Genomic DNA, 13,404 nt, shown 5'->3' with positions numbered 1-13,404 from the left:
TCTCAAAGGAGTGGTGTAAACTCTTACCTTGAATCTCCTAGGACACAACCAGGTTGTAAGTGTAGAGTGAACCACTGAACTATCGCTGAACATGCAGAAAGGCACCATCCTGCAAGCGAGAGGCTGAGGAGAGGACTTTTGGATGTCACATGCAGCAAGCAGGCTGTACTTGTGACAGGCTCTCAAACAGTAGACCCGGCCTGGCAAATTAGATAAAGAGCCTTGGTTCATGAGTCTTAGAGCTGCAGACTGTGTTTTATCTTCCTAGCATGTCCTCCTGCCAGCAACCAGCCCAGGTCAGACCTCTCAGACTTCCTGGTCTCTGAGAAAACAATCCTTAACCTCTGATTGTTTGGGTTTTTTGAGCTGTTTTTGGCCGACGAATTCCATGGTATCTGTGTGGACCAGCTCATGAGAGTTGTTTCTAGTCCTCCAGGATATCAAGCGGGGTATGTTACGGTTATTGAGGCTGTGCTACATACTTGCCAGGTCAATTCATACCATGTTGACTGGAGAAATTTCAAAAGAATTATTGCATCTTGTAAAAAATCTAGCTGTCCTTTAGAAAAAAATATATTCTCTCTTGGAGGAAATGTACCCTGAACACAGCAGATAAATGTGGCATACTCAAATTGATTTTTCAGGTGAAAAAAATTGTATGTATGAACATTTGCGAGGAAGTGAGGGAAACTGAGAATGATGAAATGCATTTAGGGGGAAATACAAGAAAAGAGAAACTCACAGCTGCAGTGAAGAGTAAAGAAAACAGATACTTTCTTTAGCTGATGTCCCAGCTCATTGCAGGATGGGTGGACTAGATGACCTTTAAAGGTCCCTTCCAACCCAAACTATTCTGTGATTCTATGATTCTGTGATAGCTGGGGAAGATGATGGGAAGGCTCGAGGTCTTAAGAAGGACTGGCTGGTGGTAGAGAGAGCCTGGGTCACTCATAAACTTCACCTTCTGTCCTCCTGTAGGAAGATGCTTTCTCAGGAAAGACTGGGCATCTTTCTGTCTCCAAGGACCTAAGGAGAGCCTAAGGATAACCTCAAGAGCCTGTGTGGATACCGTGCACGCCCACGGCCCTCTCGGCCAGCTGCTGGCTGCAGCACGTTCGCCCAGCAGTGGAGAGCAGCAGCCAACAAGCAGAAACTTGTGACTCACCATCAGCCTTCCCACCGCTAGCTGCGGGGAGAGGACAGAGAGGATGAGCTGAAAATGACAGTGGTGTGTGTAGATCATATATTGTATCAAAGGGTCAGAAGCAGGGGTGGAGAAAAGTCTTAACAGTCGTCTTTCATGTGCACATTACTAAAGCTATCATGTAGTAAAACTGTACACAATACAAAACGTAAACACAGCCTGAATTATCTCACCAGCCCTATCAATGACTACAAATGCCAAGCGTTTCAAAGCAGAACATTAAATTCATTGCATTTTACATACTACACAGGGGGACGAAGCAGACTCGCAGGTCACACAGCAACCGCGTGTACTAGCAAAGGGAAAACCTGGCTGGAGCTCCAGAAACTGGTTCTCTTTCTGGGCTAGCGAACAGCCTGCTGAGCGACCCTAAGCAAGCTGCTTCACTTCTGTATGCCTAAAATGTGAAGGCTGCCATCATGCATGTACATACTTTATCCGACCCCTTCTAAAAACCTGTGGAAACCTGAGAGCAGTAAGCACTTGTACAGCATTTTGTGATACCTAAAGCAGTGCTAGCCATTAAGAATGCTGGGCTAAAATGCAATTTCCAGTAATGAGTAATAGGTACTGATCAGACAGAGAAGTCAGTTACACGACTTGCCAGCTCATACTGTCTTTCCCCAGATGGTCCCAGTCAAGAATTGGTAGCAAATTGCTTTTCAGCTAGTCATTAAAATTCCCTAAATTTGCAGTAGCATCAGATACTTCGGGTGATAATTTCTTGTTGCCGTATCTTTCCTTCCCACATAATTCAGTGATGACATCTATGCTGCTTTGCTCTTATCTCTTAGTTGACCTTGTTTTTCAAGGTTTTTTTCTACCTGCCTCATCAATTATTTCTCCCTTATCACTCCTAGTACAGGGCACAAAAATGTATCAGCACTTTCTTTAGTGCTTGCATACAAAGAAATTGGGACAAGTTCTATCACTTTACTACTCCATTAATTCCTACAATGACCTATCTATATTCTAAATACGACAACATGCAATTTCTGAATATTCTGATGGTAGGAATGCAACTTAGAAAAGCTTCATTGCTGAAAAAGCTTCATTATAGACATATATAAGCAAATTACAGATCTCAAGCTATATCTTATTTTAAGTAAGGGCACGCCTTATTCTTTCTTATGCAGCTATGTCACCAGGCAGTAAAGAACACAAGATCCAGGTGACGAGAGAAAAACAAGAGAAAGGTGTGACTCTGTGTACTAAGCCCTTTATTGAAGGTAGCTCTAGGTCTTGTTTCAGGGAATAAAAAACAAAGTAAATTGTATTTTGATGGCCATTGCCATCACCGCTTACAAGGACATTTGCAAATTAAGGTTCATAGACCTACCTGATGAAAGCACACTGCTTCATTAAAGGAGCAAATGACATCTTTCATAGAGAGAGCATCTCAAAACTTCATGCTTTATGACCTTAAGAATGGCAAAATGGCAATGACACTTACACCACTTCTTGAAATATATACAGCCATATACTGAACTACAACTAAAGAGTTAGCAAAGTCCTTTAAGTACAAGGAAAGTCCTTGATCCCCAGATGCTTCCCCTTCCAGGTATAAATTACAGAAATCACATCAGTCCGCTCACCAGTGGCAACCTACAGCGTAAGTACACATAACCAGTGTAATTCTCAAACCAAAGACAAAGGTTTATGAACCACTCGGACTAAATGACCACATCTGCCACACACAAGCCTGAATATGTGTAACCTGTAGTAATGTCACTAGATTAACATTACACAAAAATACCAGTCAGGGCTTTACAAAGTCTAAAGGCCTGTTTTCTGGGAGTTGAATAAATGAGATGTTATCACCTCATGGGAAAAAAGAGTTAGAGAGGAATGCTGGCTTCAACACAGGGGAAGAAGTACCTCTGCTAGGATGTGTTTGCTGTGAAAATGAATTCCTGAGGATTTTTTTTTCAAACTCAGCTGAATTCTTGACCGTCCTGTCTTAGCTGTGATAACATTCTTCTACACTCTCAACACAAAACAAAAAGTTGACAGCCTCTACATTGCTGGTAACATTCTGTTGCTCAACATCAGTAGTTAGGTCCTTTTAGTGGATAATGTATTTCTCCTTAACTGATGGATGTTCCCTTCATTAATCTTTTCCATTGAATCAGCAACTAAAACATTTCCTGCTATCAAAAATATTTAACACTGTGGTTCCTGTTCAACAAGGTAGCATCAATTTTGCACAGTAAATGTTAACATTTTACAACCTTTATCTCTTACTTGCTTACCTCATAACCTCTTTACGGTAAGGACCAGCCTATTCTTAACATAAAACCTGCTTAGAAATTACAACAGAAAATAATTCCCCTTAAATACTTGCCTGGGAGGAATATATTGTGAAAAAAAATAATTAAAGAATGCACTGTGAAATCAAAATTCAGAGAGTACAAGGGGTTGTAGAAGGAAATAAGGAATGTGTTTAACTGCGTGATGAAAGTGTCAAGACCTTCTGTGCAGAAATGAAGGTAAACTTATTTCCCAAATTACAATGAAAACTGATTTATAATCTTCAGGCTTCATATAACCTATAGGCTTCATATTTGATCTCAAAACTGGGTAAAGCAAAAAAAAATCCTGAAGTGTGGTAGGTATCAAATGCTTTATAAAAAGCTTAAAAAATACCCTCTGAAAATAATTACAAGAACTGCTTAAAATGACATTACTTGGACAAAATATTAATCAGCTGAAATAAAATTCAATTGATGGAAAATGTACAGCTTCCTACACAGACTACTGAAGTATTTAGCAGCACCTCTGAAGAGATACTGGTGTAACAGAGTTCAAATGCACATGGGATTTCTAGCTCCTGTTGCATCAGGAGACAGAAGCATTTTAGCTTTAGTAGAGCACCAAGCCAGCCGTTATTAATTAAGCCATTGCATGGACTGAAACCTAGCCACGCGTGAAGACCCAACAACAGATACTTCTGCGCCTCATGAAAGCTAATTTTTCAGGACCATCACTACATGACATTTAAGTGTTTAAAGTAAACTGGTAGTTAACTTGCATAGTCGATTCCCCCGCAGTTCTGCACAGCATTGCACTAAAGAAGATTTTCAACAGAAAAGATTTTCATTATCTAATCAAAATGCAGTATGTTCAGCTTCCTTACCCCAACCCAGCTTAGAAGATTTAATTCCTGTACAGCAGACACCTGACCATCTGATAACAACACAACCTAGTTTGTTCATTTTCTTCCTTAAAAGCTGTTCACTTCAGAAGACTTCATACTCTGTTATTGCAAAGAAGTCCTCCAAACATGACACTCATGTTTTTCTTTTGTTTACTGGCTCTAAACTCAAACAATAGTATGTTCATGTAATACAGTGCTTTGCCTTCAGGGAACTGGAATGAGAAATCTGTCTAAGTGAAGGAAACCTTGAAGGTGAAGATCCCTGTAAGAAAACAGCATAAAGGAAAAAATGTGGGAAAGTGAAAAATTAAGTGCAGATGATGGTCCTAAGACATGACAACATTCTCATTTTTCAGGCAATCTTGTCCGTATTGCATGTAGGTCTAGTTTTCTAATCCACTCCACTGATTCAACCTAAAGACCTAAAGAAGAAGATACAAACATTAAGTGCTCCAACACTTCTGCCAGGTCACAACAGGACCAGAGGTATTGATGCAGCAGTAAGCTAAATAAGCTTTTTTTTTTCCCCCACTGTTTGGAAAGACCGGATGAAACACTGTTATGCATGGCTAGGAGGTCAAGGGAGGTGATTTTGCCCCTCTGCTCCGCTCTGGTGAGACCCCACCTGAAGTCCTGCATCCAGCTCTGGAGCCCTCAACACAGGAAAGACATGGACCTGTTGGAGCGGGTCCAGAGGAGGCCACAAAAATGATCAGAGGGCTGGAACACCTCTCCTGTGAGGACAGGCTGAGAGAGTTGGGGTTGTTCAGCCTGGAGAAGAGAAGGCTCTGGGGAGACCTTATTGCAGCCTTCCAGTACCTCAAGGGGTCCTATAAGAAAGATGGGGACAGACTTTTTAGGAGGGCCTGAAGCATAAGGACAAGGGTAACAATTTGAAACTAAAAGAGGGTAGATTTAGACTAAGTATAAGGAAGATGTTTTTCACACTGAGGGCAGTGAAACACTGGCACAGGTTGCCAAGAGAGGTGGTAGATGCCCCATCCTTGTAAATCACATGTTCAAGGTCAGGCTGGATGGGGCTTTGAGCAACCTCATCTAGTTGAAGATGTCCCTGCTCATTGCAGGGAGGTTGGACCAGATGACTTTAAAGGTCTCTTCCAACTCAAACTATTCTGTGATTCTGTGATCTTATCCTGAAAACCTTTATGGTCCAACAAGGTATGGAAAGTTTTAAATTTTCAAGACTTCAGAAGTCTCATCCAACTGTTTTAAAAGAATTGGCTGAGAAGCCAAGAACTATCAGCACTTACGTTTCATTAATTTTGTAATCCCCACGGATGCGTTGGCAAATCATGGTAGAAACAAAGAGGTACATTACGTTGGTAAATTTTCCGTAGGATCAGAGTTAGCATTCACAGTACGTAATTTGATGTCAGTTCCAAGGGGCAGGGGACAAAAGAGGCTGATAGTAACAGAGATAATCAGGGGAAGAAAGGATACCTCCTTTTAAATACTGCCAACCAACATGGCTGATGAAAACTGGCACTTGTCACGCTAGCTAACAAGATTCAAGACAATCACAAGTTCAGCTGACAAAATTAACCATTGACTAAAGCAGTGGGGAATTGCTAGAGGCATTTTCCTTTGTGCTTGGTGACATTCAGGCTAAAGCATAAAAGAAAAAGAAAAAAACACCACCACAAGAGCAGATCAATGCAGCATATAGAAAATACAGTGAACTAGGACTATTTGTCTACTTGAGTAATCCTTAGCAAGATTCCACTAGAATTTTTCTTTGCCCTAATACTGCTTATTAAAAAGTAAGAGGGGCTTTGTTTATTTTTAGAAGACAAGCTGTAGGGCACACTAAATTATGGAGTATTTCTATTAGGCAGCAAACTGGGCTGATGAAGCCATACCTTTACATCATTAATCAAGTAGTATCGGTCCATTTTTCAAGACAGCGAACCTGGAAATCTTTGGAGTGGACCAAAAATTTTGTATGAACTCTTAGTTTGGAACATATATAGTTAAATAGCTTAATAGCATTATAATGAAAAATTTTGCAACTATGCAATTAATTTCTATAAACAAAGCCAAGAAATTCTCCCTTAGTTTTTGACCAATCTCATGTCAGGGCTGCATTAAACAAATACTGCCAACTCACACGCATGGAACAAAGCGATGATGTATTTAGGTATCACTAGTGCACATGGCGTGAACGGTGTTAGTGTTGCCCACTTTGACTCTGGGAAACCACAACTCATGCTAAGGAATGACCTCAGCTGGGGCCCTGCTGTGAGCGTTTACTTCCCACATACCCTCCCTAGCACACCACTGCCCAGAGAATACTTTTTTCCCAGTGGATCCAAAACTTGAAAATGCTTTTCTATCTTATGCAAATTTCATGTATGTCCTGCTTTATCCATCTTATTTAAATGCTAGATTAGTAAACTGCAAATCTATGTTATCTCCTCAACACACCTGTTGGACAAATCTACAGTCCAATTCCTTAATTTTAGATCAGAGGAATGTAATTTCCAGCATAGCTTATCAGCAAGAAACAGAGCTGGTGAAAAACAGAAGTTTAACTTGCCCCATCCATACCTTTCTGTCATTGCTACTTTTCAGTATCAACTACTTTAATAACCACTTACTATGAAAATAGTTAAGGAGCATTGCAGCATGAATTTGAATGTGTAATTCCCCAACTTTCTTGGTATCTAAATTTTCAAAAAATAAGGAACCCAAAATGAAGTATCACAAAGGAAACATTTCTTAAAAACACAAGGTATTCTTAATGAGCTACTGAATCTCTTACTTACTTGGATATTTGAAGGCTAAGGACAAAATATTCCCACTGATGCACTAGAAGGTAATCAAGTAATGCTAAGTTCACATACTGGAACACATACACACACACACAAAAGAAAAGCAGAGACATGCTTAAGGGGAGGCCAAATTCTTTTATTTAATTTTTTAGTGACCAATTGGATTGTTGGCAGAAAGCTCTGCTCTTTTTTTTTGTTTTTTGTTTTTTTCTTTTTTCTTTTTTTTTTTCTTTGAAGAAATTAGCAGTGCTCAAATTGATGGGTTGGAATTTTTCTCAAATTCCAGTTAATTTTAAAAACAAACAGATGAACAGGAATTCCAGATACCATTTCCAGAGCAGAGAGCAAAACTTCACATTTGTATGAAAATTCCATGTTTATACTTAATTGGGACACAGAATGTAAAACTGTTGTCAGTAGTGCATGAATAAAACATTCACATTTGATCTGGAACCTTAAAATCAGAAAGCTGTACTCTCCTTTCAAAATTTTCATTACCTTGTGCAAATCGAGTCAAGTCTTCATGTGTCAAGCACACACTTAAAATTGTCCATATTTTATATACAAGACATCTACCATTCAGGCAGTGCAAAATACATCCTTTCATAACAAAACTAAAATGTACCTCTCAAAAGTATGAACAAGAATATACACATAATACATGATGTACACTATTTACACAACCATAAAAAATATAATACAAGGATTTTTTTAATGTGATTATAAGACTTGACAGTCTTTTGCAATTTTTGTTGCAACAAGGCATGTTTAAGTTTCCTGGATGGAGTTTTCTTTGCCAATTACTCGAGAGATCTTGGAAACTACGCTTGAACTTTTAGGAGAGTTTTCAAATGGACTGCCATCAACTCCCTGTTTTGGTCAGACGGTTCAGCTGTGCCACCCACCCAGTGGCTGGGAGGCTTTGGAAGGACACTAGGAGATGGTGGGTCACTAAATTTTGCCCCAGCATAATTTTCTTTTTGGTTTGCTTCAGTTAGGGTGATAGGTTTCTTGGACTTGGCATTTCTGAAGTTCTCTGTGTTTTTAAGAGGCTTTTTCTCCTGCTTCTGAATTATTTCTGGCGATACAGCATCTTGCCAAAAGTCCTCTATCTTTTTTGCCGAGGTCATCTTTGTCAGCGGCACGTTACATTTACTCTTCTGTCTGTTAATCTTTGGTTGTTCACAGAGGTGTGAACTGTGAACAGGCTGGCTGTAAGGAACGGCAGCCTTCTCGGTCTTTCCCATCTTGTTCTTTAAGAACTGCAGAGACAAAGAATTCACGTCACGAAAATCACGAATTCGTGAAGAATTCACGAAACACAACACCCTCTCCTCAAGAGGTACCTTCAGCACCTCACGGGCACCGGCACCGGGCCAGCTGCTAGCCGGGACTCGAAAGAATGTTCCCGCACCGCCCCTGCTCCGGGGTCCCGAGGCACAGCGCCGGAGACGCCGAGCGAGGCGTCGGGGGCCGCCTCCACCCCAGCGGCTGGCCCGGCCGGCTCACCCGAGGCGGGGAACAAGCCGCCAGCCGCCCCCCTCCTTGCCTATCCCACGTCTTCCGCAGCTCCTCCGCTGGCTCCAGCCGGGCGGCAGCGCCTACCAGCCGCAGGGCGGGCAACAGACCCCTCACCGCCTCCCCAGCCGCCCTCCCGCGGCCGCCATGGGGCGCTGCACCCCGAGCACGTCCCGCCTGCGCGCGCAGGGGCAACTGGCGCGCGGCCAGCAGGCTAAATTCGGCTGTTGCTGGGCGCGGCGGCGGGCACCGATTGGCGGCGCCGAGCAGCCAATCGCCGCCTGCGGTTTCACTCTCTCCTCCCCCCCCCCCCCGCCCCGTCCGAGCGGGCGTAACGGAAACTCTCCCCCCCACCCCGCCCGTTCAGACGCAGGCAGGGGGTGAAAGGAGGGGGCGCGCTCGGCCCCCGCCCCCCCCGCCTTCGGCGGGGAGCCAAGCGGCCTCCTGGCGCCCAGAGCGCCGGAGAAGGGGGTGGAGGGGCAGAACTGAGCAGAAGTAGCGGAGCCCCGTCTTTACCTCCTTCCTGAGGGGTTTGCCGGGCGCGGGTCTCGAGAGGGCGGACGCGAGGGGCTCCTCCGGGGGGGCCGTTACCAGGCCGGGGGCGTCCGAGACCGTTGGCGCAGGGTGACGGCGAAGTTCGCCCGGGCCGTGCGTTCCCAGCGGGGTCCTTCTTCCTAGCCCGGCGCGATGCTGTTGGTACTGTTGGTAGCGGCTAGGCAGGAGCCCCGCGGGGCTGGGACGGATCTTTCCCTTTCTCCGCCGGACTCTCTTCAGCGGGGGCCGCGCACTGCCCCCCGGGCCCGCCAGGCAGCAGCTGGGCTGGTTCTCACAGTTGCTGTCCCCTCGCCTGAGGCGCTGGAGGAGAGTGGAGGGCAGCCGCCTCGGGTCTTCGGTGCCTGCCGAGATCCGAGCCAGGAAGGGCGGCGGCGCCGTGGTGGTGACCATGGTGGGGCGTGGGTACCCAGAGCTGTAGCGGGAAGAGGGGTCGAGCCCAGGCGGGGATGAGCGGGTCGGGTCGCTGGGGAGTGTCTGCCCGGGCGTTGTGGGCTGAGATGGTGGCGCAACTAGATCCACTGCTAGGAGGAGAACATGGCGGGGGAGTGAAAGGAGCAGCCAGCAGCGCCCCTGTGTTGTTACCAGAGTGGGGCACACCCCCCTCCGCCCCGCACCAATCGCGGTGTGAGGATGGCGCGAGCGGCACGCCTCTCCGCCGGGCGCCGCCAATCGGCGAAACGGCGGCCTCTCTGGCCCCACCTCGGCCAATCAGAAGCGACACAAACACTTGAGGCCTCGCCCGCTTCCGTAAGCCGCCCAATCCGGGCAGACACAAACAGCAGGCACGCCCCAGTCTCCAAGTCACGGGCCCGCAGTGCGAAGCGAACGGCCGGGACGGGCGGTTCTCCTTGAGAGAGCCGCCGGCCAATGGGACGGCACACAAACACCCGCGGCCACGCCCCCTGCGCGTCCCGCAGCCAATTGAGGCGGACGTAAACAGGCGGCGGCGCGCCCCCTGGTGGGCGGTGGCGCGCCGGCGGGCAGGCACGCACGCGTTGCACGCCATGGAGGTGCCGGCGCTGCGGCCCGCGGCGGCCACTGGGCCACCGGCCGCCGCGGCGGAGGAGGAGGGACCCGGCCGTGAGGCGACGGGGCGGAGGCGGGACGAGCGGAGCCTGGAGGCGCTAAGCCTGGCCGCCGCCGGCGGGGCTGCGGCGGCGGCGGGGCGGCAGTTGCCGGAGGGGCGGCGGGCGACGCTGGCGAGTGCCCTGGAGCTGGAGGGGACGGTGCTGCGCGAGGGGCGCCTCACCCAGTTCGTGGCCAACAACCTGGAGCGGCGGATCCGGCTAAGCGGCGCCCCGCGGGGCGAGATAGCAGCGACGGCGGGCGGCGGCGGCGGCTCTATCCCCGCCATCGACCCCGGGGCGCTGCAGGACGTGGTGGCCCTGGCCGGGCAGGTGGCCGCGCAGGTGGACGAGCTGCTGCGCAACGTGCACGGCGGCCTGCAGGCCCTGACGGCGCTCAGCGTCGGCTGCATCCAGACCTACCGCGACGGGGTGGAGAGCCTGGGGGAGGCGGCCGACCTCAGCATCCGCGCCATGTACGCGCTGGTGGCCCGCTGCGAGGAGCTGGACCGCGCCATGCAGCCCGTGCCCGCCCTGGCCAAGCGCATCCGCGACATGAAGGGCACCCTGGAGCGGCTGGAGGGGCTTTGCAAGTAGCGCCGCCCCGGCGCTGTTCCCGCTGACACCGAGGAGGAGCCGCCGGGGCCCTGGCTGTGCCAGCAGCGAGCCCGCTGGGCCTTCGCCGGGCGCTTTTGCGGGGGGCTTGGCCGCTCCGACAAGCCCCGGCCCGGCGCCCGCCCGGCCTGCCAGGCCTCCCGCCGCGGCCGCCGCTGCCTCCGGCGGCCCTCGGACTGCTGCTCTCCATCCCCGGTGGCCCCACCACCGGGCCCGCACACGGCGTTTCAGCTCTCCGCCTACACCCCCCTTCCTCCCTCTCTGTGCCCTTGTACGCGACCAGCCGGCATCTGGGGCCAGTTCGCTGGTACTAATCTGGAGGGAGTGAAATTCTTTTTTGCAACCGATGAAGGAAGAGGTCCCAGTTGAAAGTCGCGGGGTAAATGGCAGACGGTGCTTTTTAGCTTCAGCTTCATTAAAGAATTTGGATTCTACATGCCTTATGCTTTCTATTTATTGAGGGCTAGGAAAAACTAACCAATCTTGATTAAAAGCAGCTGTTAATTTTTTTTAAACCAAATTGGAAACGGTTGTGAATCCTTGCTTGATGCTTACAGGCATCCATGCCTATTTGTAGTTGACTTAGTGCCTGACAAGTAATTCTCGCTTCCACTGTTACAGCAAATAAACACACAGAACACTGCTGTCGCTTACCGGACACAGTTGTAAAAGAATATAAGAGGAGATTTAATATATGTAGCAAAGACACGTGCTTTCCGAGAAGAATATAAAATCCATGGAATATAATTGAGATTGAGATAAGAACAAATCTATATGCAAAGTTCTAAATGAAAGCCTTCAGATGAAATGTGCTTTGCCTCTATTAGTATCTACAGTTTTCGCAGTGTAGAAGTTTAAATGGCATCACTGTGAAATGATCCATGATTTTGGGTTTTTATTTCAATTGGGAAAATACCTATTTAATTAGGTGAGGAACGTGAATATGTGATGACATTACATGGGTGTATGACTGACATAAAATGGGTACTTTGGGAGAATTTATTTGTATAACTTGAAGCTTTTGTATATGCATCGCTGTATGCTGAAGTGATTTTGCTGTATCAGTAAGTCTTTCCTCTGAGGCCTGAGAGTAGCTGAATTCTCTGCTTGCTGTGGTTCTTATGCAGCTAGCCTCTTAGATGATGCTCTTTGCAATCCATTTAGGTCGCAAATGTCCTTGTAACAGGATTTCAGCAGAGAAATGATCACTGTGATCTTACGTATGTGTAATGGTGCTTTTGGTGACCAGCCGTTCCTAAAAACCTCGGAGCAAAGACAGCTAGAAATACTACACAAGTCCTGTAACCTTCAGCTAAAGAGCAGACAGGTTTATGATGAGTGCAGCTGCTACCCCACCATTAAAAATTACCCCATTTCATTAAAAATACTGAGTGAGGGGTGGATGATGTGATATACTGTGCTTCTGCATGTAGACAATACTGAATTGTAACAGAATAATTTGGTTTTATGCCACCCAGGTTTGCATAATACCAGTCTCTGGCCTATTTTGGGCTTCCCAACATGGCCATGTCTTTCCCTTAGCACAGGGGTGTATTTCATATGTGGCCTTCCAGCCCTAGCAATGGGAGAAGGCTGGAAATGGATTGTGCTGAGCTCGCACTCTTTGTGGTCACAACTCTCGTGGTACTGTCTTCTGGGGAATAGCTGTGGCTCCAGAAAGAGACCAGAGGTCTAATAGAGGTTAGTGGAGGGAAAAAGGAGCACTTAACTGCTCCTGCCACTGGGCCTAGAAGACACTAAAGATTTTGTAACACCACAGCAACAGTTGTACTCTTTAATAGTCAGGGGTGTTACTCCTGGGAAAGTTTGAACTTGTCTACCATGGAGATGTAGCAGTTTTTGCTTAAGTATGTTTTGTATATGCCAAGAGTGAAAACCAAAGTTTGATCTTCCTTAACTTGTGAGTATGGTTGAAATGTACAGGACAGACCTGCAAGCTTATTTGCATAGCCACATACGTACAGCTGCGTTTTATTCCTACAGGCTAAGGTGAAGCCTTTAAAGCATATAAGTTTCAGTACGGTATTGGTTTTTGATAGCATTTCATTTGCAGTCACCTATGTTCAATGCACTCTTGCTAAAATTGTCAAGTCTGTAGAATAAAATCATTACTTTTACGTTTTTAATTGTTAGTGATTAGTTGTTGTTGAAGTGTTTCACTTAATTATTGCCTTTCTTATTTGGTAAAAAAAACCTGAAAGCTAATTTAAACTCTGCTCCTGCATCTGCGCAGAGACCCATTAATGTGATTGCAGAGCAGGTTTCAGTCTAGGTCTTCAGGCAGTAATTTCTGACAGTGATGTCATTCATGTGATGAAAAAGGGATGAGCAGTGAATTACAAGGATGAAGGAAGTGGTAATTACACTGTTTGGGTTTGTTTTTTAATGTCTGTCTGAAAGCTTCAGCTTGTTTGAAGGGCAGACTTAGCCGAGCTAGGTGAAGTGGCTCCTGTTCCCTGGTGTCTGCCTTGTATCTTT

At 46.8% G+C, this 13,404-nt stretch overlaps 2 protein-coding genes across 2 annotated transcripts; one reads left to right on the top strand and one right to left on the bottom strand.

Moving 5' to 3' along the window:
- Window positions 1-7,070: 7,070 nt before the first annotated feature.
- On the bottom strand, window positions 7,071-9,616 carry PNRC1 (proline rich nuclear receptor coactivator 1; the record flags this gene model as incomplete). Its single annotated transcript, XM_081998132.1, has 2 exons — window positions 7,071-8,415; window positions 9,188-9,616. The coding sequence occupies 2 exons, from the start codon at window positions 9,614-9,616 to the stop codon at window positions 7,975-7,977; spliced, it is 870 nt and encodes a 289-aa protein (XP_081854258.1). The 3' UTR covers window positions 7,071-7,974.
- A 107-nt stretch (window positions 9,617-9,723) lies between these two features.
- Window positions 9,724-10,887, top strand: BORCS6 (BLOC-1 related complex subunit 6; the record flags this gene model as incomplete). Its single annotated transcript, XM_081997871.1, is given in 5 exon segments — window positions 9,724-9,896; window positions 9,898-10,075; window positions 10,079-10,152; window positions 10,154-10,199; window positions 10,201-10,887. Coding segments are annotated over 5 exon segments (1,158 nt in total).
- Window positions 10,888-13,404: the final 2,517 nt, after the last annotated feature.

This window comes from Phaethon aethereus, assembly GCF_964289735.1.
Source record: "Phaethon aethereus genome assembly, chromosome: 3".
Classification (NCBI taxonomy): Eukaryota; Metazoa; Chordata; class Aves; order Phaethontiformes; family Phaethontidae; genus Phaethon; species Phaethon aethereus.
This window is presented reverse-complemented; position numbering and strand designations above follow the sequence as displayed.